The sequence below is a fragment of the Dendrobates tinctorius genome, unplaced genomic scaffold, assembly GCF_039654945.1.
Source record: "Dendrobates tinctorius isolate UK_male_01 unplaced genomic scaffold, ASM3965494v1 ptg000192l, whole genome shotgun sequence".
NCBI classification, from domain to species: Eukaryota; Metazoa; Chordata; class Amphibia; order Anura; family Dendrobatidae; genus Dendrobates; species Dendrobates tinctorius.
The window spans coordinates 5,155,694-5,177,210 of record NW_027361859.1 but is presented as its reverse complement, the minus strand read 5'-3'; the positions used below and the strand labels follow the sequence as shown (position 1 = coordinate 5,177,210).

At 44.3% G+C, this 21,517-nt stretch overlaps 1 protein-coding gene across 1 annotated transcript in view; it reads right to left on the bottom strand.

The window, feature by feature from the left end:
• LOC141055828 (uncharacterized) overlaps positions 1 to 21,517 on the bottom strand; it is a 143,695-nt gene that overhangs the window by 45,872 nt on the left and 76,306 nt on the right. Inside the window, exon 9 of the mRNA XM_073552546.1 lies at positions 21,464 to 21,469. Within this exon, the coding sequence (XP_073408647.1) occupies positions 21,464 to 21,469 (6 nt within the window). The remainder of the gene's footprint in view (positions 1 to 21,463; positions 21,470 to 21,517) is intronic.

Genomic DNA, 21,517 nt, shown 5'->3' with positions numbered 1-21,517 from the left:
GACTCTTTTGCCCGGGGCCCATGAAAACCTGGAGACGGCCTTAGCTGAAGGACGCTCACACCTCCCGACTTCATGGTTTCACATGTCCTGATATTTCCGATACCGGAAAAATGGTACCGGAGATATCCGTGTCCTTGTGTCACATCCGTGTGCTTTCCGAGTGTGATCAGTGTGCTGTCCGTATGCTGTTAGTGTATTGAAACAATTTGTTTCAATTTTAGTCCTATAAAAATGCACACGGACGGCATCCGTGGGCAGTACGTGTTTACACGGACCCGTTTTATTGTATGGATCTGTGGGATCTGTGCTGTTGCTCAAAAACGGACATGTCAGCGTGTTTTGCACACGGATACACGGTCCATGAAAACACGCTGACATGAGCATAGACCCATTCATTTGATGGGTCTACGTGTGTCAGTGTCTCCGGTACGTGAGGAAACTGTCACCACACGTACCGGAGACACTGACGTGTGAAACCGGCCTTACAGAGCAGAAAGGGGGTGAATCCGTGCCCTTGGCCGCACCTCAAGCCGCACTCATATACCATTTCTTTCTACCCCGGCAGGAGGAGATGTCTGAGGGGGCAGAGGTTATTGCATATTTGCTGCATTTTTTATGCCTTTCCCCTCTTATTTGATGCTTTTTTGGTGCAGATGGGAAGCCGCGTTTTAATGTGTTTTTTTATAGGACAGAAAAGTTTTCACATTTCTCACAGTTAAGTGGCATCTTGAGATGCACAGGGGGAGAAGTAATGATTTGCCAGGACAGATAAATAAAGCAGAATTTCTGTGCAAATAAACAGCAGAAAAAAAGGCAGCATTTACCCTACATGTGAACATGGCCAAAATGTCCAAACAACGTGGATGTGATTTTATGAATACTCCGCCCTCGGTGCGTCTAAAGACACTGCTGAACTATGCAGTTTCTGTGTATTTTTTCTCTATAGGCTTCTAAGTGGTGCCTGGAAAAAATGCTCTTGCATTTATACATGCAAAATCAAAGCTTTTCTGTAGTATTAAAAAAAAACAATAAAAATGTGTCTTTAACCCCTTAAGCCCCAAGGGTGGTTTGCACGTTAATGGCCAGGCCAATTTTTACAATTCTGACCACTGTACCTTTATGAGGTAATAACTCTGAAACGCTTCCATGGATCCAGGTGATTTTGACCTTGTTTTCTCGTGACATATTGTACTTCGTGTTAATGGTAAAATTTCATTCACATAACTTGCGTTTATTTGTGAAAAAAATGGAAATTTGGCGAAAATTTTGAAAATTTTGCAATTTTCCAACTTTGAATTTTTATGCCCTTAAATCACAGAGATACGGCACACAAAAAACTTAATAAATAACATTTGCCACATGTTTACTTTACATCAGCACAATTTTGGAACCAAAATTTTTTTTTGTTAGGAAGTTATAAGGGTTAAAAATTGACCAGTGATTTCTCATTTTTGCAACACCATTTTATTTTTACGGACCACATCACATTTGAAGCCACTTTGAGGGGTCTATATGATAGAAAATATCCAAAAGTGACACCATTCTAAAAACTGCACCCCTTAAGGTGTTCAAAATCACATTCAAGAAGTTTATTAACCCTTTAGGTGCATCACAGGAATTTTTTGAATATTTAAAAAAAAAATGAACATTTAACTTTTTTTCACTAAAAAAATACTTCAGGTTCAATTTTTTTTATTTTACCAAGGGTAACAGGAGAAATTGGACTGCAAAAGTTATTGTGCAATTTGTCCTGAGTACACTGATACCTGATATGTGGGGGGGAACCACTGTTTCGGCGCCTGGCAGACCTCAGCAGGGAAGGAGCGCCGTTTGACTTTTTCAATGCAAAATTGGCTGGAATTCAGATCGGACGCCATGTCGTGTTTGGAGAGCCCCTGATGTACCTAAACAGTGGAAACCCCCCCAAGAGACCCCATTTTGGACACTAGTTCCCCCCAAGGAACTTATCTAGATATGTGGTGAGAACTTTAAACCCACAAGGGCTTCACAGAAGTTTATAACGTACAGCGGTACAATTAAAAAATCATATTTTTTCCACAAAAATGATCTTTTCACCCCTAATTTTTTATTTTTCCAAGGGTAACAGGACCCTAAAAGTTATTGTGCAATTTGTCCTGAGTACGCTGATACCCCATATGTGGGTGTAAATGACTATTTGGGCGCATGGCAGAGCTTGGAAGGGAAGCAGCGCCATTTGACGTTTTTGGCTGGAATTGAGATCGGACACCATGTTGCGATTGGAAAACCCCTGATGTACCAAAACAGTGAACCCCCAAGGAACTTATCTAGATGTGTGGTGAGAACTTTGAACCCCCAAGGGCTTCACAGAAGTTTATAACGCCTGGGCGTGAAAATAAAAAAATCGTATTTTTTCCACTAACATAATCTTTTAGTCACCAATTTTTTCATTTTACCAAGGGTACCAGGAGAAATTGGACCTCAAAAGTTGTTGTCCAATTTGTCCTGAGTACGCTGATACCTCATATGTGGTAGAAAACAACTGTATGGGCACACATCGGGGCTCGGAAGGGAAGTAGTGACGTTTTGGAATGCAGACTTTGATGGAATTGTCTGCGGGTGTCATGTTGCCTTTGGAGAGCCCCTAATGTACCTAAACAGTGGAAACCCCCCACAAATGACCCCATTTTGGAAACTAGACCCCCTAAGGAACTTATCTAGATGTGTGGTGAGACTTTGAACCCCCAAGGGCTTCACAGAAGTTTATAATGCCCAGGCATGAAAATTAAAAAATCGTATTTTTTCCACAAACATGATCAATTAGTCTCCAATTTTTTCATTTTCCCAAGGGTAACAGGAGAAATTGGGCCCCAAAAGTTGTTGTCCTATTTGTCCTGAGTACGCTGATACCTCATATGTGGAAGAAAACTACTGTATGGGCACACGTTGGGGCTCGGAAGGGAAGTAGTGACGTTTTGGAATGCAGACTTTGATGGAATTGTCTGCGGGTGTCATGTGCGTTTGGAGAGCCCCTGATGTACCTAAACTATTGAAACTCCCCACAAGTGACCCCATTTTGGAAACTAGACCCCCCACGGAATTTATCTAGATGTGTGGTGAGCACTTTGAACCCCCAAGTGCTTCACAGAAGTTTATAATGCATGGGCGTGAAAATAAAAAAATGATATTTTTGCCCCCAATTTTTTATTTTCCTAAGGGTAACAGGAGAAATTGGACCCCCAAAGTTGTTTTGCAATTTATCCTGAGTATGCTGATACCCTATATGTGGGGGTAAAACACTGTTTGGGCGCATGGCAGAGCTTGGAAGGGAAGGAGCACCATTTGACTTTTTGAACGCAGAATTGGCTGGAATTGAGATCAGACGCCATGTTGCATTTGGAGAGCACCTGATGTGCCCAAACAGTGGAAACCCCCCAATTATAACTCCAACCCTAACTCCAAAACACCCCTAACCCTAATATGAGCCCTAACCCTAGCCCTAACCCTAACCCTAGTCCTAACCCTAGCCCTAACCCTAATGGGAAAATGGAAATAAATACATTTTCCTTTAGTTTTATTATTTTTCCCTAACTAAGGGGGTGATAACGGGGGGGTTTGATTTACTATTTATGGCGGTTTTTATGTTTGGCGGCTGTCGCACGCTAAAAGACGCTTTTTATTGTAAAAATAGTTTTTGCATCACCACATATTGAGAGCTATAATTTTTCCGTATTTTGATCCACCGAGTCATGTGAGGTCTTATTTTTTGTGGGACGAGTTGACGTTTTTATTGATACCATTTTCGGGCACGTGACATTTTTTGATCGCTTTTTATTCCGATTTTTGGGACGCAGAATGAACAAAAACCAGCATTTCATGAATTTCTTTTGGGGGGTGCGCTTACACCGTTTCGCGTGCGGTAAAATTGATAAAGCTGTTTTATTCTTTGGGTCGGTACGGTTACATCGATACCTCATTTAGGTCGTTTTTTTATGTTTTGTCTGTTTTTTGCAATGAAAACAATTTTAGATGAAAAATAATTATTTTTGCATTGCTTTATTCTGCAAGCTATAACTTTTTTATTTTTTTGCGGATGCTGCTGTATGGTGGCTCGTTTTTTGCGGGACAAGATGACGTTTTCAGCGGTACCATGGATATTTATATGCGTCTTTTTGATCGCGCGTTATTGCACTTTTTGTTCGGTGGTATGATTATAAATCATTTTTTGCTTTGTTTTTTATTTTTATTTTTTAAGGGGATCGCTAAAGGGGTTAACTAATGGGACAGTTTTATAGGGCGGGTCGCTACGGACGCGGAGATACCAAATATGTGTACTTTTATTGTTTTTTTATTTTAAAAAAATGAATTTATTGGGGAATATTTTTTTTTTTTTTTACTAATTTATTTAGCGATTTTTTTTTTTTAAATTATTTTTACACTTTTTTTACTTTATTACATAGTCCCAGGTGGGACATCACTGTCACTGACATCAGTAATCTGTCACAGGCAGTTCTGCAGACTTCCTCATGCCTGCGCTTTGCAGGCAGTGAGGAAGTCAGCTCCCTACAGGCCCCCGAAGGCCCCCGTCGTCATCTTGGATCCGGGAGCCTGTAGGGAAGGAGTCCCCCGCAGCAGCGCTGCACATTGCGCTGCCGTGGGGGGCTCAGGGAAGCACGGAGGGAGCCCCCTCCCTGCTGATGCTTCCCTTTAACCCCCAGTACACCGCGATCATGTTTGATCGCGGCTGTACAAGGGGTTAACGTGTCGGGGTTGGTCCGTGACCACCCCTGACACATTGTGCCGGGTGTCAGCTGTGATAATCAGCTGACACCCGGCCGCGATCAGCGGCGCTCACCACGTGGGCGCCGCTGATCGCATTAGACGTACTATCCTGTCCTTGGGGATTAAGTCCCAGGGCACATGGATGGATAGTACGTCTAATGGCAGAAAGGGGTTAACCTGCATCAAAAACGCATCAAAAGGCAAAAGTGCACAAAAGAAACAGCAAACACGCAATAATACTGGACAATGAAGATTTTGCTTCCTGAACCCTTTTAGGCCGGTTTCACATTAGCGCTTTTTAAGCGCACGCACGGCCGGGGGTAGCTCCGCCCCCGAGCCGGCTCTCTGCCCGGCGTGCCCGCCCCTTGCTTGTAGCGCCGCCTACTAGCGGACAGCGGCGCCTGCGATCGGCGCACCCTATCTTTAGCATAGGGTGCGCAGATCGTGCGCAGGCCGTGCGCTAGTTGCGCTTTGACCTGCGCTGCGCACTTTTGACGGTGCGCCGTGCGCGCCAAAATCCGAAAAGTTTGATTTTGGCGCGCACGGCGCACCGTCAAAAGTGCACAGCGCAGGTCAAAGCGCAACTAGCGCACGGCCTGCGCACGATCTGCGCACCCTATGCTAAAGATAGGGTGCGCCGATCGCAGGCGCCGCTGTCCGCTAGTAGGCGGCGCTACAAGCAAGGGGCGGGCACGCCGGGCAGAGAGCCGGCTCGGGGGCGGAGCTACCCCCGGCCGTGCGTGCGCTTAAAAAGCGCTAATGTGAAACCGGCCTTAGGTGTATGTTATGTAATTTGAGCTGCTGATCATGAAAATCACCTTGAAATTGTCCTCACAGGTACCTTTTTTATAAATATTTTCAAGCTGTTCGTGTTTTGTCCACAATATACAGTTGAAACCAGAAGTTTACATACACTACAAGTGCTTCTCACTAAATTAGAATATCATCAAAAAGTTAATTTATGTCAGTTCTTCAATACAAAAATTGAAACTCATATATTATGTAGAGTCATTACAAACAGAGTGATCTATTACAAGTGTTTATTTCTGTTAATGTTGATGATTACGGTTTCCAGACAATGAAAACCCAAAAGTCATTATCTCTATAAATTAGAATAATTAACAAAACACCTGCAAAGGCTTCCTAAGCATTTAAAAAGGTCCCTTAATCTGTTTCAGTAGGCTCCACAATCACGGGGAAGACTGCTGACTTGACAGATGTCCAGAAAGCAGTCATTGACACACTCCACAAAGAGGGTAAGCCACAAAAGGTCATTGCTAAAAAAGCTCGCTGTTCACAGAGTGCTGTATCCAAGCATATTATTATTATTATTATTTATTGTTATAGCGCCATTTATTCCATGGCGCTTTACATGTGAGGGGGGTATACATAAAAACAAGTACAATAATCTTAAACAATACAAGTCATAACTGGTACAGGAGGAGAGAGGACCCTGCCCGCGAGGGCTCACAATCTTCAAGGGATGGGTGATAATACAGTAGGCGAGGGTTGAGCTGGTCGTGCAGCGGTTTGGTCGATCGGTGGTTACTGCAGGTTATAGGCTTGTCGGAAGAGGTGGGTCTTCAGGCTCTTTTTGAAGGTTTCGATGGTAGGTGAGAGTCTGATATGTTGTGGTAGAGAGTTCCAGAGTAGGGGTGATGCGCGAGAGAAATCTTGTATGCGATTGTGGGAAGAGGAGATAAGAGGGGAGTAGAGAAGGAGATCTTGTGAGGATCGGAGGTTGCGTGCAGGAAAGTACCGGGAGACGAGGTCACAGATGTATGGAGGAGACAAGTTGTGGATGGCTTTGTATGTCATGGTTAGGGTTTTGTAATGGAGTCTCTGGGCAATTGGGAGCCAGTGAAGGGATTGACAGAGGGGAGAAGCTGGGGAATAGCGGGGGGACAGGTGGATTAGTCGGGCAGCAGAGTTTAGAATAGATTGGAGGGGTGCGAGAGTGTTTGAGGGGAGGCCGCAGAGCATGAGGTTGCAGTAGTCAAGGCGAGAGATGATGAGGGCATGGACTAGGGTTTTTGCAGATTCTTGGGTGAGGAATGAACGGATGCGTGAAATATTTTTGAGTTGAAGTCGGCAGGAAGTGGAAAGGGTTTGGATATGTGGTTTGAAGGAGAGATCAGCATCAAGGATTACTCCGAGGCAGCGAGCTTGTGGGACTGGGGAGAGTGGGCAGTCATTTACTGTAATTGATAGGTTCGTAGGGGGGGTCACGTGAGATGGGGGAAAGATGATGAATTCTGTTTTGTCCATGTTGAGTTTCAGATATCTAGTGGAGAAGAAGGATGAAATAGTGGACAGACATTGAGGGATTCTGGTTAGTAGGGAGGTGATATCTGGTCCAGAGATGTAGATCTGTGTGTCATCAGCATAAAGATGATACTGAAAGCCATGAGATTCTATGAGCTGTCCCAGGCCAAAGGTGTAAATAGAGAACAGCAGGGGCCCTAGGACTGAACCTTGTGGGACTCCGACAGATAGGGGGCGAGGTGAGGAGGTGGTGTGTGAGTGGGAGACGCTGAATGTCCGGTCTGTTAGGTATGATGAGATCCAGGAGAGGGCCAAGTCTGTGATGCCGAGGGATGAGAGGGTCTGTAATAATAGGGAATGGTCCACTGTGTCAAAGGCAGCCGACAGGTCCAGGAGGAGGAGGACAGAGTAGTGTCGCTTGCTCTTGGCAGTTAAGAGGTCATTGGTGACCTTAGTAAGGGCAGTTTCAGTGGAGTGGTGTGACCGGAAGCCAGATTGTAAGCGGTCGAAGAGGGAGCAAGAAGAGAGATGGGAGGACAGTTCAAGGTAGACGTGTTGTTCCAGTAGCTTGGAGGCGTATGGGAGAAGTGATATAGGGCGATAGCTAGATGCAGAGGATGGGTCAAGAGAGGGCTTTTTGAGGATAGGTGTGATGGAGGCATGTTTAAAGCTTGAGGGGAAAACACCAGTTGTTAGTGATAGGTTGAAGAGATGGGTTAGGGTTGGGATGAAGACTGTGGTGAGGTTTGGGATGAAGTGGGATGGGATCGGGTCGAGTGCACAGGTGGTGAGATGTGATCTTGAGAGTAGAGTGGAGAGTCGATCTTCTGTAATGGTGGAGAAGTTGGTTTTGAAGGTGGAGGGCTGGGAAGTCGGGAGGAAGGGCTCTGGGGGTTGTTGACCAAAACTGTCCCTGATGTTATCAATTTTCTGCTTGAAAAATGAGGCAAAGTCTTCAGCTGAGATGAGTGGGGAGGGAGGAGGTGCTGGGGGGCGGAGGAGAGAATTGAAGGTGTTGAATAACTGTTTAGGGTTGTGAGACAGGGAGGATATGAGAGATGAGAAGTAGGTTTGTTTAGCTGTGGCGAGTGTGGTCTTGAAAGTAGTGAGGGACTGTTTGAATGCGATGAAATGCTCGTTGGAGTGGGATCTTTTCCATCTGCGCTCAGCAGCCCTGGAAGCTCGCCTCAGCTCTTTGGTCAGGCTGGTGTGCCAGGGCTGTCTGTTGATTTTGCGAGTTTTGGTATGTGTAAGTGGGGCAGCGGATTCCAAAGCTACAGCTATTGTGGTGTTATATAGAGCGGCAGCGTCATCCGCATTGTGTAAGGAACTTATATCTGTAAGAGGGAGGAGGGATTCGGAGAATGAGTGTAGGTCAAGGTGTTTAAGATTCCTGCGAGGGTGTGAAAGTTTGTGGGGTGGGGATTGTAGACATGGAGTGAAGAGGGAAGAGAATGTGAGCAGGTTGTGGTCAGAGAGAGGAAGAGGTGAGTTAGAGAGGTTAGATAGGGAGCAGAGGCGGGTGAAGATGAGGTCCAGTGTGTGGCCATCTTTGTGGGTGGCTGTAGAAGACCATTGAGTGAGGCCAAAGGAGGAAGTGAGAGATAGAAGTTTAGTGGCAGCTGAGAGGGAAGTGTCAATGGGGATGTTGAAGTCGCCCATGATGATAGTAGGGATGTCCGCGGAAAGGAAATGAAGTAACCAGGTGGTGAAGTGGTCAAAGAAGGTGGTGGCTGGCCCTGGGGGGCGGTAGATGACAGCCAGTTGGAGGTTGGAGGGGGAGTAGATGCGCACAGAGTGCACCTCAAAGGAAGGGAGGGTAACAGAGGGTGGCAGTGGGATTGGGGTGAAGGAGCAGGTATCTGACAGGAGAAAACCAACTCCTCCACCATGTTTGCTGCTGGGGCGGGGGGTGTGAGAAAGGTGGAAGCCGCCATACGAAAGTGCAGCAGGAGAGGCTGTGTCAGAAGGGGTGAGCCAGGTTTCGGTGATGGCGAGGAAGGAGAGTTTGGTAGTAACAAAAAGATCATGGATGTAGGAAAGCTTGTTGCAGACAGAGCGAGCGTTCCACAGAGCTCCTGTTAGTGGGACTGGGGAAGCGGGGGCTGGGTGAATGGGTATAAGGTTGGAGAGGTTACGGAAGGTTGTGATAGAGCGTGGATGGGAGGTAGAAATGACTGTGGGAATGTGGTGAGGAGGACCAGGATTTGGAGAGATATCACCAGCAGTGAGAAGGAGCAGAGAAAGTGTTAGCAGGTGGGAGCAGGAGAGGGCATGAGGGGGCTGTCTGTGTTTGGAGACAGAGGATTGTATGTTAAGGAACAGTTTTGAGGCGGAGGTGAGGTGGATGGGGAGGATTGAAGAAGAGATGAACAGTTCCTTACTAGGAGTAGGGATTAGGGGAATTAGCAGAAAGTGAAGGATTATTGGGGTGAAAGTGAAAACAAACAGAAACATTGTTTACAGTGACTGTGTCCAGTTACCTTCAGTTCCCTTCTGGTTCACTTCTGGTTTTAATTCTTAAATTAATCTTCACACTTCTAGCACACACTTATAGCAATCACAATGCAGACTGAAGTCTATGCAGACTTGTACTCTGCAATATATGTACAACTAAGTGCAGTCAGGTGTGAAGCAGAGAGGAGTGGTCTCTGCTCATCTTGGCCAGACAATTAAGAGTGGACCAGATGTATATGATCAAGCCAGAGTAAACAAGGTCATAAATAACACTGGGGTAAGCTGGGGTTAGCTGAAAGGCATACCATGTGAATGCTAGGTGCAGAGGCAAGTCTATGTGCAAAGCTGGGTGACGCACTGTGTGTCCTTCATAGACAGACAGCAGGAGAGCAGGAGAGCTGGGTGGATGGACATACCATGTGAATGCTAGGTGCAGAGGCAAGTCTATGTGCAAAGCTGGGTGACGCACTGTGTGTCCTTCATAGACAGACAGCAGGAGAGCAGGAGAGCTGGGTGGATGGACATACCATGTGAATGCTAGGTGCAGAGGCAAGTCTATGTGCAAAGCTGGGTGACGCACTGTGTGTCCTTCATAGACAGACAGCAGGAGAGCAGGAGAGCTGGGTGGATGGACATACCATGTGAATGCTAGGTGCAGAGGCAAGTCTATGTGCAAAGCTGGGTGACGCACTGTGTGTCCTTCATAGACAGACAGCAGGAGAGCAGGAGAGCTGGGTGGATGGACATACCATGTGAATGCTAGGTGCAGAGGCAAGTCTATGTGCAAAGCTATGTGACGAACAGCCCACCGCCGTTCGTCCACTTACGGGCGACACTAACGGGAGTCCCGCTGCCACCAAAACGCGACGGACAGCGGACCCTGTGTCACCACTATGTCACAGTCCCACCACTGACACGGGTGTATCAGCGGACGGAGGGGCGTGACACAATGCCGGCACACGGCTATCACAGGCGCAGTGGGGCTTATCTTAGTTATCCCACCACTGGCACCATGTGACAAAAATATCCAGCAAGCTAATCTCGCTCTACAATTTGCCGCAGGGGGAGTTTAATTTGGATGCCCCACCACTGCTATCAATCTTCCAAGTACTGCGGGGATTTGTGTATATCCCACTTTCTCAGTTCCACCTTGGAACTCGCAGCTCTCCGGCGCCCCCCTTACCCTCAGGTCAGTCAGGGAACTGCACCTAGGATAATTGGTCGCCGGACGGGCTGCCTGTTGTGAACCGGCAATTAGGCTTCTGCAGTAAGGGAATTATCAATGCTGTGGCCGCAGACCCTTATTCAGCAATATAAGACCCTTCTGTACTGCCAGCAAGCCGTAATAGCCGTACACAACGTGCTGCCACCAGTCACGGTTACTTAATTCACAGTGTTAAATTAATATTAATATTAATATTAATATTAATGCAAAGATTAGTGGTAGAAAAAGGTGCACAAGCAATCAGGATAACTGCAGCCTTAAAATGATTAAAAAAGGCCATTGAAAAATTTGAGGGCGATTCACAAGGAGTGGACTGCTGCTGGAGTCATTGCTTCAAGAGCCACTACACACAGAAGTATCCAGGATATGGGCTACAAGTGTCGCATTCCTTGTGTCAAGGCACTCATGACCAATAGACAATGCCAGAAGCGTCTTTCCTGGGTCAAGGAGAAAAAGAACTGGACTGTTGCTCAGTGGTCCAAGGTGTTGTTTGCAGATTAAAGTACATTTTGTGTTTAATTTGGAAATCAAGGTCCCAGAGTCTGGAGGAAGAGTGGAGAGACACACAATCCAAGCTGCATGAGGTCTAGTGTGAAGTTTCCACAATCAGTGATGGTTTTGGGAGCCATGTCATCTGCTGGTGTAGCCGTCTACCAGGAAATTTTAGAGCATTTCATGCTTTACTCTGCCGACAAGCTTTTTGGAAATGGAAATTTCATTCTCCAGCAGGACTCGGCACCTGTCCTCACTGCCAAAAGTACCAATGTCTGGTTTAAAAACAACAGTATCACTGTGCTTGATTGGCCAGCAAACTTGTCTGACCTTAACCCAATACAGAATCTCTGGAGTATTGTCAAGAGGAAGATGAAGGTACCAGACCCCACAATGCAGATGAGCTGAAGGCTGCTATCAAAGCAACCTGAGGATCTTTAACACCTCAGCAGTGCCACAGGCTGCTCACCTCCATCCCACGGCACATTGATGCAGTAATTGATGCAAAAGGACCCCTGACCAAGTATTGAGTGCATTTACTCAACATACCTTTCACTAGGCCAACATTTCAGATTTTAAAATTAATTTTCAAGCTGGTGTTATAAAGTATTCTAATTTACTGAGATAATGACTTTTGGGTTTTCATTGGCTGTAAGCCATAATCATCAACATTAACAGAAATAAACACATGAAATAGATCACTCTGTTTGTAATGACTCCATATAATATATGAGTTTCACTTTTGGTATTTAAGAACTGAAATAAATTAACTTTTTGATGATATTCTAATTTAGTGAGAAGCACCTGTATCATCGTCCTTCCAGTTTGTTCTATGTATTTGCTGCCACTGCTTGAATGTAGAATGAGGACCCTCTTATTGCGACATCTAATTGTTATATCCAGGCCGGTGCTTGTCCCCCCTATTTCACTTCGGTCACAAAGAAGTGCCATGCCTTTGTTGCGGATGATGTCGGGCAACGATCTTGTTCAATTCTTGTATCTGTTGGTGCTGCTTAGTCAAGCAGCTATGGGGGTTAATTCTTGGCTCTTTTCTGTGAGCTCTGGGGGGCGCTGTCATCTGTTCAAACCCCTGAACCTCTGACTCTCATTGTCAGTTAAAGTTTCTCTTCTCTGGTTCTGTATTGTGCTATCTCTTCCTGCTTTACTTACTGAATTCTTGGTGTCTGACCACAACCTTTTTCCTGACCATTCTTTTTCTTCTGATTTTGTACAGTGACTGCCTTCCTTGTTCTGACCCGTCTAACTGCAACTCTCCCATGGAAGAAATCCACTGGACTCCGTTGTAACACCAGATCCCTGTTTAGGGGTTAATTGGCGAAGGTTGGGATTCCTTTGGAATCTGGCAGATGGTGTGGCTAGCGGAGGTAGCCTTTTTGAGCCTACGGCTTCTGACAGACGTAAAATTAATATCCAGAGTTTACTCCCTCATGTTGGGTAAGAATTCCCTGTGAAGGGCTTGTCATAATCTGGCAGAGCCAATACTGTGGAAGAAGTTTGTGTTAAATAATTTATTTCAATAAAAGATCATTAGTTAAGGATCCAGCAATAGTAGAAAGAAAATGAAGCACTCAGCAAATGACAAAAAAATCTACTTTAATTTCCGAATTCATAAATCATAATATTTCCTCACAGGGGAGAGTAGAAAAGTGTATGCGGGGTGACAACCCTTTTGCATCCACTGACTCTCAAGTCTTGCTTGTTGGCACATATATATATTTTTGATTTATATATATATATATATATATATATATATATATATATATATATATATATACACCAACATGTATTAGTGATTACCAAACACAGGCCATTAATATAATATGGGAAAGACAACCAGCTACCACCTCGAGTCAGATTAATTACTTTCTTCCACCTGAAATTATCCAAATTACCCTTGTGCTTTTCTAAAAAATATCAAACTGCTCCTGAATATGTGATATTATTATTATTGATGTTATAAATACATAACTTTTAGACTGAAAAATCACGGACCTGTCTAAGGTGGTCCGACCTTGAGTCCTAGTTACTTCTGAGATAAGTCTGCTTGGTCTTCTTGGTCATGAGAAGTGGCTTCATCATACTGGTATATTGATATGTGAAATGTTTTACTAGATTAGATGGATCTATAGTTGCCTCCTAACCTGGCCCAGTGGTGTAAGGTGATTAATTCAACATCTACATATGCGTGTGTATATAAATTTCTCTCTATGTATATATACACATGTGGCGCCACTGAGGGTTCAGTTGCCACAGAGGTACTGCACCTTCTCCTGAGGTGTGGTGCCCCACCATCCAGGTAAGTTGGAGGCTCCTGACCACGCTCCAAGACTTGCATCCCACACAACACAGTAGTTCAGCTAAACCACACTGCGGCTCCCTGCTTGGAGTGTAGCAGAGCACCTTTGGTGGCTCCCTGCTTGGAACACAAAACGTGCTGGGAGGCGGGTGGAGTTAGAATACATAAAAGAGCGGGAAGGTTTAGGATTTCAGTCAGTCAGTTCAGTTCAGAGTCAGAGGGAGAGTGAGGAGAGAAGATCCCTGAGAGAGGGATGGAGGAAGGAGGTGCTGCAGCAGATCTCAGTGACCTGGGTCTGCTGGCACGGGAAAGGAAAGAAGGAGAAAGACATTGAACAGAAACCCGATCTTCCATAAGAAGGAAAGACTAGTATGGAGCATAGGAGTAAAAGGGAACAGAGGACGTGGGTTAGGAGAGAACCCTGCCTAGAAGTTCTAAGCGCAAGGCCGGGGCCCGTTCCCCGAGGTTGTATGGATACTAATGGTCCTGCAGCAGACATCGGAGGAGTAGTGGGCTGTAAATGCACTACTCCCATCTCAGACTTGGGGGCACAACAGCAACATTGATAGTGAGCCGGGACTCAGGAGCAAGGAGTCCCCGAAGCAGGCTACAGCTGTCTGCCGTACAAGGAAAGTTCATGGGAACATCTGTCAGGAGGAACTCCAGTGTAACTCAGTACTAGGAGTATTACACTTAAAGGCGATATAGAGGAGACGTTCAGAAAGGCACATGTTGATGGAGTGTTGGAAGGGAGCATTCCATCTTGCCTGGAGGTTGGCTGAGTCCCTGTCCCGGAGGACACAGCACGGAGGCAGGCACCTGTGTGTACTACAGACTGTTAGTAAAGCTTTGGAACTACAAGCCCTGGTGTCCTCCATTTATTCCTGCGCCAACACACCCTGTACCGTTACAACTGGGTACCAGCTTCTACACTGCCTCTGCCTCTCCTCTACCCCTTCATCTACACTGCCCTGGGACTACAGCTCCACCTGTGGGGAGCTTCACCATTTTGGCTGCAACACACCACCAGTCCCAGAGGATCTGCATGCAGCGTCGGCTTAATATTTCACTTGCCAAACACCACAGGTGGCGTCACAAACTATTCATTCAATTAACTACATTTCCACCATTCAATCTCCCTATTTCTTGGGCGCCCAGGGCCACGGACCGGGTCACTGCTGCTGTGACATTCCTATCTGAGAGACCGGCCCGGTACCGAGTACCCCGCAGAGTGATCTATTTCAAGTTAATGTTCTGTTAATGTTGATGATTATGGCTTACAGCCAATGAAAATGCGTCATGTTCCTTGCAATTTACTGGACCCACGTGATCGCAACATACAGGCTACCATTGGGACATCATCATTTAAAGGTCCCTCATCCCCGACACGCCCCCTGAGGAAGTATGGGATGAAACGAGCATCGGGGCAGAGGGACAGAGGAGAGACCGCTTTACCATACATTACTTGTAAGTACACCCAGCAGGGCTTTATGTTATTTCTATGAACTTGCAATAATCAGGCATTACTCTACTCATATGTACTTTTAGATGATTATCCATTACTTTACACAAACATTGATTTAGGATTCATGTGCAACATTGTATGGCTGCAATAGAGGTTTTTGTGCAATAAAGAATCTTTATCATTGCTATAAATTAGTTATTATTAGAGGGATAAGCACTTGCACTTTAAAAGACACCAATACAGCGTTGGTAGAGAATTGGATCTATTTTAGATATACTGTACATAATTAATTTTAATATACAATGCAGTATTGGTGCCTTCTTTTGAGTGATGTATAATCCTGCCTTCTATCTACATATGTAATCATAAAAGTGCATGATTTATTAATGTAAATGAGGTCTTAATCCTTCCCATCCCTCACACTAGAGGTCTTGTCGTTTTTTGTATCATGTGTTTAAAGGAAACCTGTCAAAAGGTTTGGCTGCTATAAGATGTGGCCACTGCATTTCAGGGCTTATCTACAGCATTCTATAATGCTGTAGATAAGCCCCCAGTCGGACCTGCAAGAGAAGAAAAATAAGTCTCTATGGCAAATCTTTTTGTATGTGAATCTAAGGCAATCTAAGGCAATATAGAAGTGCTACAGATACCTATGAATTAGTGTGGATTGTGGACATTTCCTATTATTCATCAATATACCTTAGTCTATCTGTACAACATCCTAATCTTCTCCAGACACTTGGATTCTAATTGGCTTCATGTCCTTTTCATTCCATTAGGACAAAACCTCCTCTATGCCAAGATAAAGAAATGTCTGTTTGAGCAACAAGAATGGCCATTCCTTGGCTCCATCATTTTTTCTGGTGGTCTTTCTATAGGCGCAGAGAAAGTTTCCGTCATGCTGGATTGGACACAGCAAGTCAATCTCAAGGCTTCTCAAAGATTCCTTGACTTTGCTAATTATTACCACCAGTTCAATAAAAACTCTGAAGTGGTTGCTCTGCTGACAATTCTAACTCGGAAGGGCATTAATTTCCAGAACTGATCAAATCTGCTGTTCAAACCCTTCTAGAACTCAAGACTGGTTTCTATACTGCTCCTGTCCTGACCCATCCTGATGTGGACAGGCCTTTCTTCTTTGAAGTGGATGTCTCTGCTATAGTATAGTAGGAGCATTTCTCTCTAAAAATATCTCTAGAACAAGAAACCATACCTGTGGATTTTTCTCCACCAAATTTTCTCCAGAAGAATAGAATTATTCCATTGGTTACCATGAACTCTTAGTCATAAAATTGGGCACTAAGGATTGGCAACATCTTCTTGAACGAGCTAATTTCCCAGTGACTATCTTTACAACAAACACCTGGAGAATTTTCAGTCTGCTTGTAGGCTTAATCCCCGTCAAGCTCAATGGTCGCTCTTTTTCTGACAATTTGATTTCATCCTTTTTTGGCTGGTATGGACTCATTTGGAAGGAGCCACAAGAGAGGGGGAGAGGGGTACAGTTACACACCTGTCATTTAATAGTAATGAATCACCACACACTCTTGATGAACATTTGCAGAAAGTTTATTTCACATATAGCAAATAAGATAAAAGCACTGATATGGAAGAAGGTGCAGGAAATTAATCGACAAAAAAATAGCGGCAAAAATTTTTTAGCGTTTTGACCCTGCCAGGGTCTTATTCATACTGTCGCTGGAGACAAATGGCTGACAAGTTCAGTTGTTGAAAATTGGAAGCGTATCTGAGGGTAAATGGTGACTTGTCTGGTATGTGTTTCCAGGCACTCCCGCACCTTCGTCATATGTGTCCTGCTGCTTCCAGTGCCTCCCGATGTACTGTCTGCCAGTAGCCTCCAGTGCTTCCAGTACCCGTTTCCCACATGCCCATGGCCCATGCTCACCTGGTCCGAGGGCTTGGAGGATCCACCTCACCACATGAGACAAAACAGTATCAAACACTTCCAGATCTTAATGTCAGGAACACCGCACTGAACTTGCTCACTGAGCCAGTGCGCATGTCCTGAGTAAAGCGTACTGTGCTCAAAGATACCTGTGGAGCGGGTAGCAGCAGAGTAGATGCGTACTTCAGAACAGCAGGAACTGAAGCACGTGACTGCTAGGGGCGTGGCCTAAACTCCAGAGAGCTAGGAGCTGCAAGAGAACTCCTAGCAGGGTAACTGCGAGACAAAGCTACCAAGGGGCATAGAGAGGGACGATAGTCAGGACGTAGCCAATGAGTCATACACAGAGATAGCTGCAAGGTACAAGAGTGGTGAGCAGAGAGTAGTCAGGTCACAGGCAATGAGTCATACCCAGAGAGGGTAGCGCAGTACAGAATGAACAAGCAAACTTACAACGGGGAACAGAACCGGGTAAGAACCATATAAACAAGCTATAACAACGAACAGGCACAGGCACACAGAGGTCACCACACTCGGCCAAAGGCAAAAGTATAACTGACAGGGATTGGAGCTTCCCAGGTGTTCAAGAAGCTCTCCCAGAACCAAAGAGAGGTCACAATCATTAACCCCAGGTGTGCAGGTCAAAACCTGCACTGAACTCCAGACATTAACCCCAGATGTGCAGCTCAAAAACCTGCACTGGGATCATGACACTTATCTCACAATGCTCTCAGTTCTAATCCTCCCCCCACACTGACTGCCTGTTTTGAACACTTTTGACCTGGCTTCTGAGTTTGGGCTCCCTCTGGTGGTTGCTGCTGGTAATGGAGCTGGTCTGGCTGACAGAAGTCAATCACCTGAGGATGATGATTGGAGGTCAGGTGTTACAGACTGGAGAGATTTAAGTGAGCAACCTTCCCTCAGTTGTTGCCGGTGATTTGGTTTGCTTCCTGAGCATTTTGGAAGTCTGCTTGACTCCTGCTCCGTCCTGCATCTTTCAGATAAGTTTTGTCTTCTTGAAACCTTTTTGCATTTTGATTCATTTTGCTTTTCTCTGATTTTTGCTTTGCTGGTGTGAGTTCAGCCTGGTTCCCTGCTGGTACCTGTGCTGGACTCTGTTTCTTATGCCACAGCTTATGTCAGTCTTTTCTGTATCTCTAATCCCCTGTTATATCAGTATCTTTGTTTTGCGTCCAGTTTACACCAGAGTTCTGATTTAGTGGGGGAGAGGTCGTGTGGCCTCAGGATTTTTGCATATCAGACATGTTGGATTTTTCTTAGGGTTTTTTGCGTGATTGCAGAAAGTATCCTTTCCTGTCCTGTTCTATCTAGACAGTTTGGGCCGCATCATTTGCTTACTCGAGGTCGCAAAAATACAAAATCAAGGAAAGAAACGCAAGCAAGTATCATGGAGGAAATAACACCTCCAACGGACAATCTACGTAAAAATAAATCTTTCAAAGCGCCAATTATCCAGTGAACACACTGAAGTTCTATCTAAAGGCTTAAATTTTTGTATTCCCGAAAAATTTAATTATGTCGATTTTAGGATTGAATTGTTTAAAAGTATAAGAAAGCTACATCTTAAAAAGTCTTTTTCTAGTGTTTCAGCTGCAGTTTCTGTTCCTATACATGAAGGTGAGAACCCTCCAACTATTGGTCCTTTAGGCTTTATGATAAATTCAGTTATCTGTCCTAGACAATTTTTAAGTGATGTTGAAATGTTAATAAGTATAACTGAACCAGATTTCTCCTTTGAATCAGCAAATTCCAACGAAGACATACCAATACCTTTTAAAGGAGGAATAAAATCAAATTTTAAATGACAACCCTTTGCATAAATATAAGGACAAATTAAGATCTCTTTTAAGAAAGTATGTTCAATTGGGGATATTATCAAAAAAGAGAGCAGAAAAACTCTTTCCAGAATACCCAGAAATTCCTTATTGGTATAGTGTGCCAAAAGTACACAAGTCTTTAAAAGAGCCTCCGGGTCACCCTATAATTTCAGGGACTAAACCACTTTCACAATACTTGGACTGGCTACTAAAACCTTTACTAAGGCCTGTTTCACACTTGCTTTTTTTTTGCAGCGCGTTTTTCCCGCAAAAAAACGTATTGAAAAAACGCATACAAATGCATACAAACGCTGCGTTTTTTTCAAGCATTTTTATGCGCATGCAGGAAAAAAACGCAGCGTTTTTGTGCGTTTGTATGCGTTTTTTGTGCGTTTGCGTTTTTTTACAGATTTTGGAAAAAAAACCCAAAAAAGAAAAAAAAAACATTCAACAACACACAAGACCAATGGGACTTCATTGTGGGTGTGGTATGTTAATATATAGACCCTGTCTACAGTATTCTTCACATTTGCTTGATTCTTCTCGTGACCATGGATCTGCGCTGGAAGAGTTTTCACTTCAACTTGGATTTGGACATCGCGATGGCTCAGGCATATGCAGTTGCTTGCCATGAACAAAGGAAGAGAGAGAGGGAGCGAAGACGGCAGCAGCGGCGTATGTGGATACATCCGATTGTTGAACTCCGGGAGAGCCGTGGGGCATACCACACCCTCTACAGCGAGCTCCAGGCAAACCCGGAGAAATTTATAGATTATATCCGGATGTCCCAGGAAAGTTTCAGGGATTTGCTTGCTCGTGTCCAACAATCCATCCGGAGACAGGACACACAGCTCCGTCGTGCGATTCCTCCTGAGGAACGGCTACTGGTGACATTACGGTATGTAATATTAAACCAAGGGGTGCGGTCTGATGGTTTTTTTTTAAATTTAGTATTCAAAACCTTGGGTAATTAGTTTTCGTGAATGTACTAATATTTTATTTTATAGTTTTTTAAAATAATATACATAAATATTAATTTTACTTCTTTGTCTGTTCACAGATTCCTGGCGACTGGAGAAACCCTATCTTCACTACACTTCCAGTACCGTATTGGAATCTCTACCTTGTCTGGAATTGTTGCTGACACCTGCCGGGCTCTCTGGAATGTTCTTTGTCCAGAATTTCTGCCCCTGCCCACCGCTGAAAAGTGGATGGAAATTGCTGACAAATTCTGGACAGTATGCAATTTTCCCAACTGTTTGGGAGCTGTTGATGGTAAACACATATGGATCATCAAACCCCAAAGAACGGGATCTGAGTACTATAATTACAAAAAGTACTTTTCAATAGTACTCATGGCCATTGCGGATGCCGGATGTATGTTTGTAGCAGTGGACATTGGAGCATTTGGCCATGGTAATGACTCACAGGCTTTTAAAAATTCAGACATGGGCCGGAGGTTGTATGGCAACCAATTTAATTTCCCTATGCCACGGCCTCTTCCTCACACCGAAGCTCCGCCACTGCCCTTTGTAATGGTTGGCGATGAGGCTTTTCAAATGTGTGGAAACTTACTGAAACCCTACTCCAGCCGGGACTTGGACCACACCAAAAAAATATTTAATTACAGGCTGACCAGGGCCAGAAGAACTGTCGAGTGTGCTTTTGGGATTCTTGTCTCCAGATGGCGAATTCTGGGCACGGCCATTAATCTTAAACTTGAAACAGTTGATGAGGTGGTGAAGGCCTGTGTGGTTCTACATAACTTTGTGATGGCTAAAGAGCACCCGACCTTTGAACTGGACGATGATGCTCCTAACCCATTGCCTGAATTCACTCAGCACACTCTCAGGTCATCCGTTGAAGTTGGCCAAATGAGGGACCAATTTGCGGCCTACTTTATTTCTGATGTAGGACGGGTGCACTGGCAAGATGAAATGGTGTAATGTTTTTGTTTGTTTATGGTAATAAAAAACCTTATTTGATACCATTACTGAGTGCACTATATTTTTTAAAATCCAATTAAATAAAAAACTTCCCATGTATAACTGAATTTTTTGATGTTCACACACCTGGGCAGGTAAATACACATATGAGTTAAAATGCAGCATTGCTAGTCTGCGTGAAATATATTGGAACGAGCAAAGCTGCAGGCCATGAATCAGGAAACCAATTTTTTTCAAGAGAAAATTGTCAAACTAGTTGAAAAAAAAGTATGTGATTTTTTCAAAACCCAACCCTCAAAACCCAACCCCACCCAATGAAAGTCAATGGGGAATACAAGTCAGCATTGAGTGGATGAATGTAATCAGCTCAATTCCAACTTTTATTTAAAATTGTGGTAGTGTATAAATAGACAAGTTTCTAGAGTTATTACACTAGGCCTTGGAATGACTATACTAGGCCGTGGTATTTAAAATATGAGTATAGTAGGCCTTGGGCCTACTAGTATAGTCATATGTGAAATACCACGGCCTAGTATAGTCATACCAAGGCCTACTGTAATAACTCGATTTTTACCAAGTAGGATCTTGTTTCACGAAAAACAAACTGGTGAAACTTGACAAGTTTCAACAGTTTGTTTTCCATGAAACCAGATTCTAGTTGTTAAAACTAGAGTTATTACACTAGGCCTTGGAATGACTATACTAGGCCGTGGTATTTCAAATATGAGTATAGTAGGCCTTGGGCCTACTAGTATAGTCATGTGAAATACCACGGCCTAGTATAGTCATACCAAGGCCTACTGTAATAACTCGATTTTTACCAACTAGCATCTTGTTTCACAAAA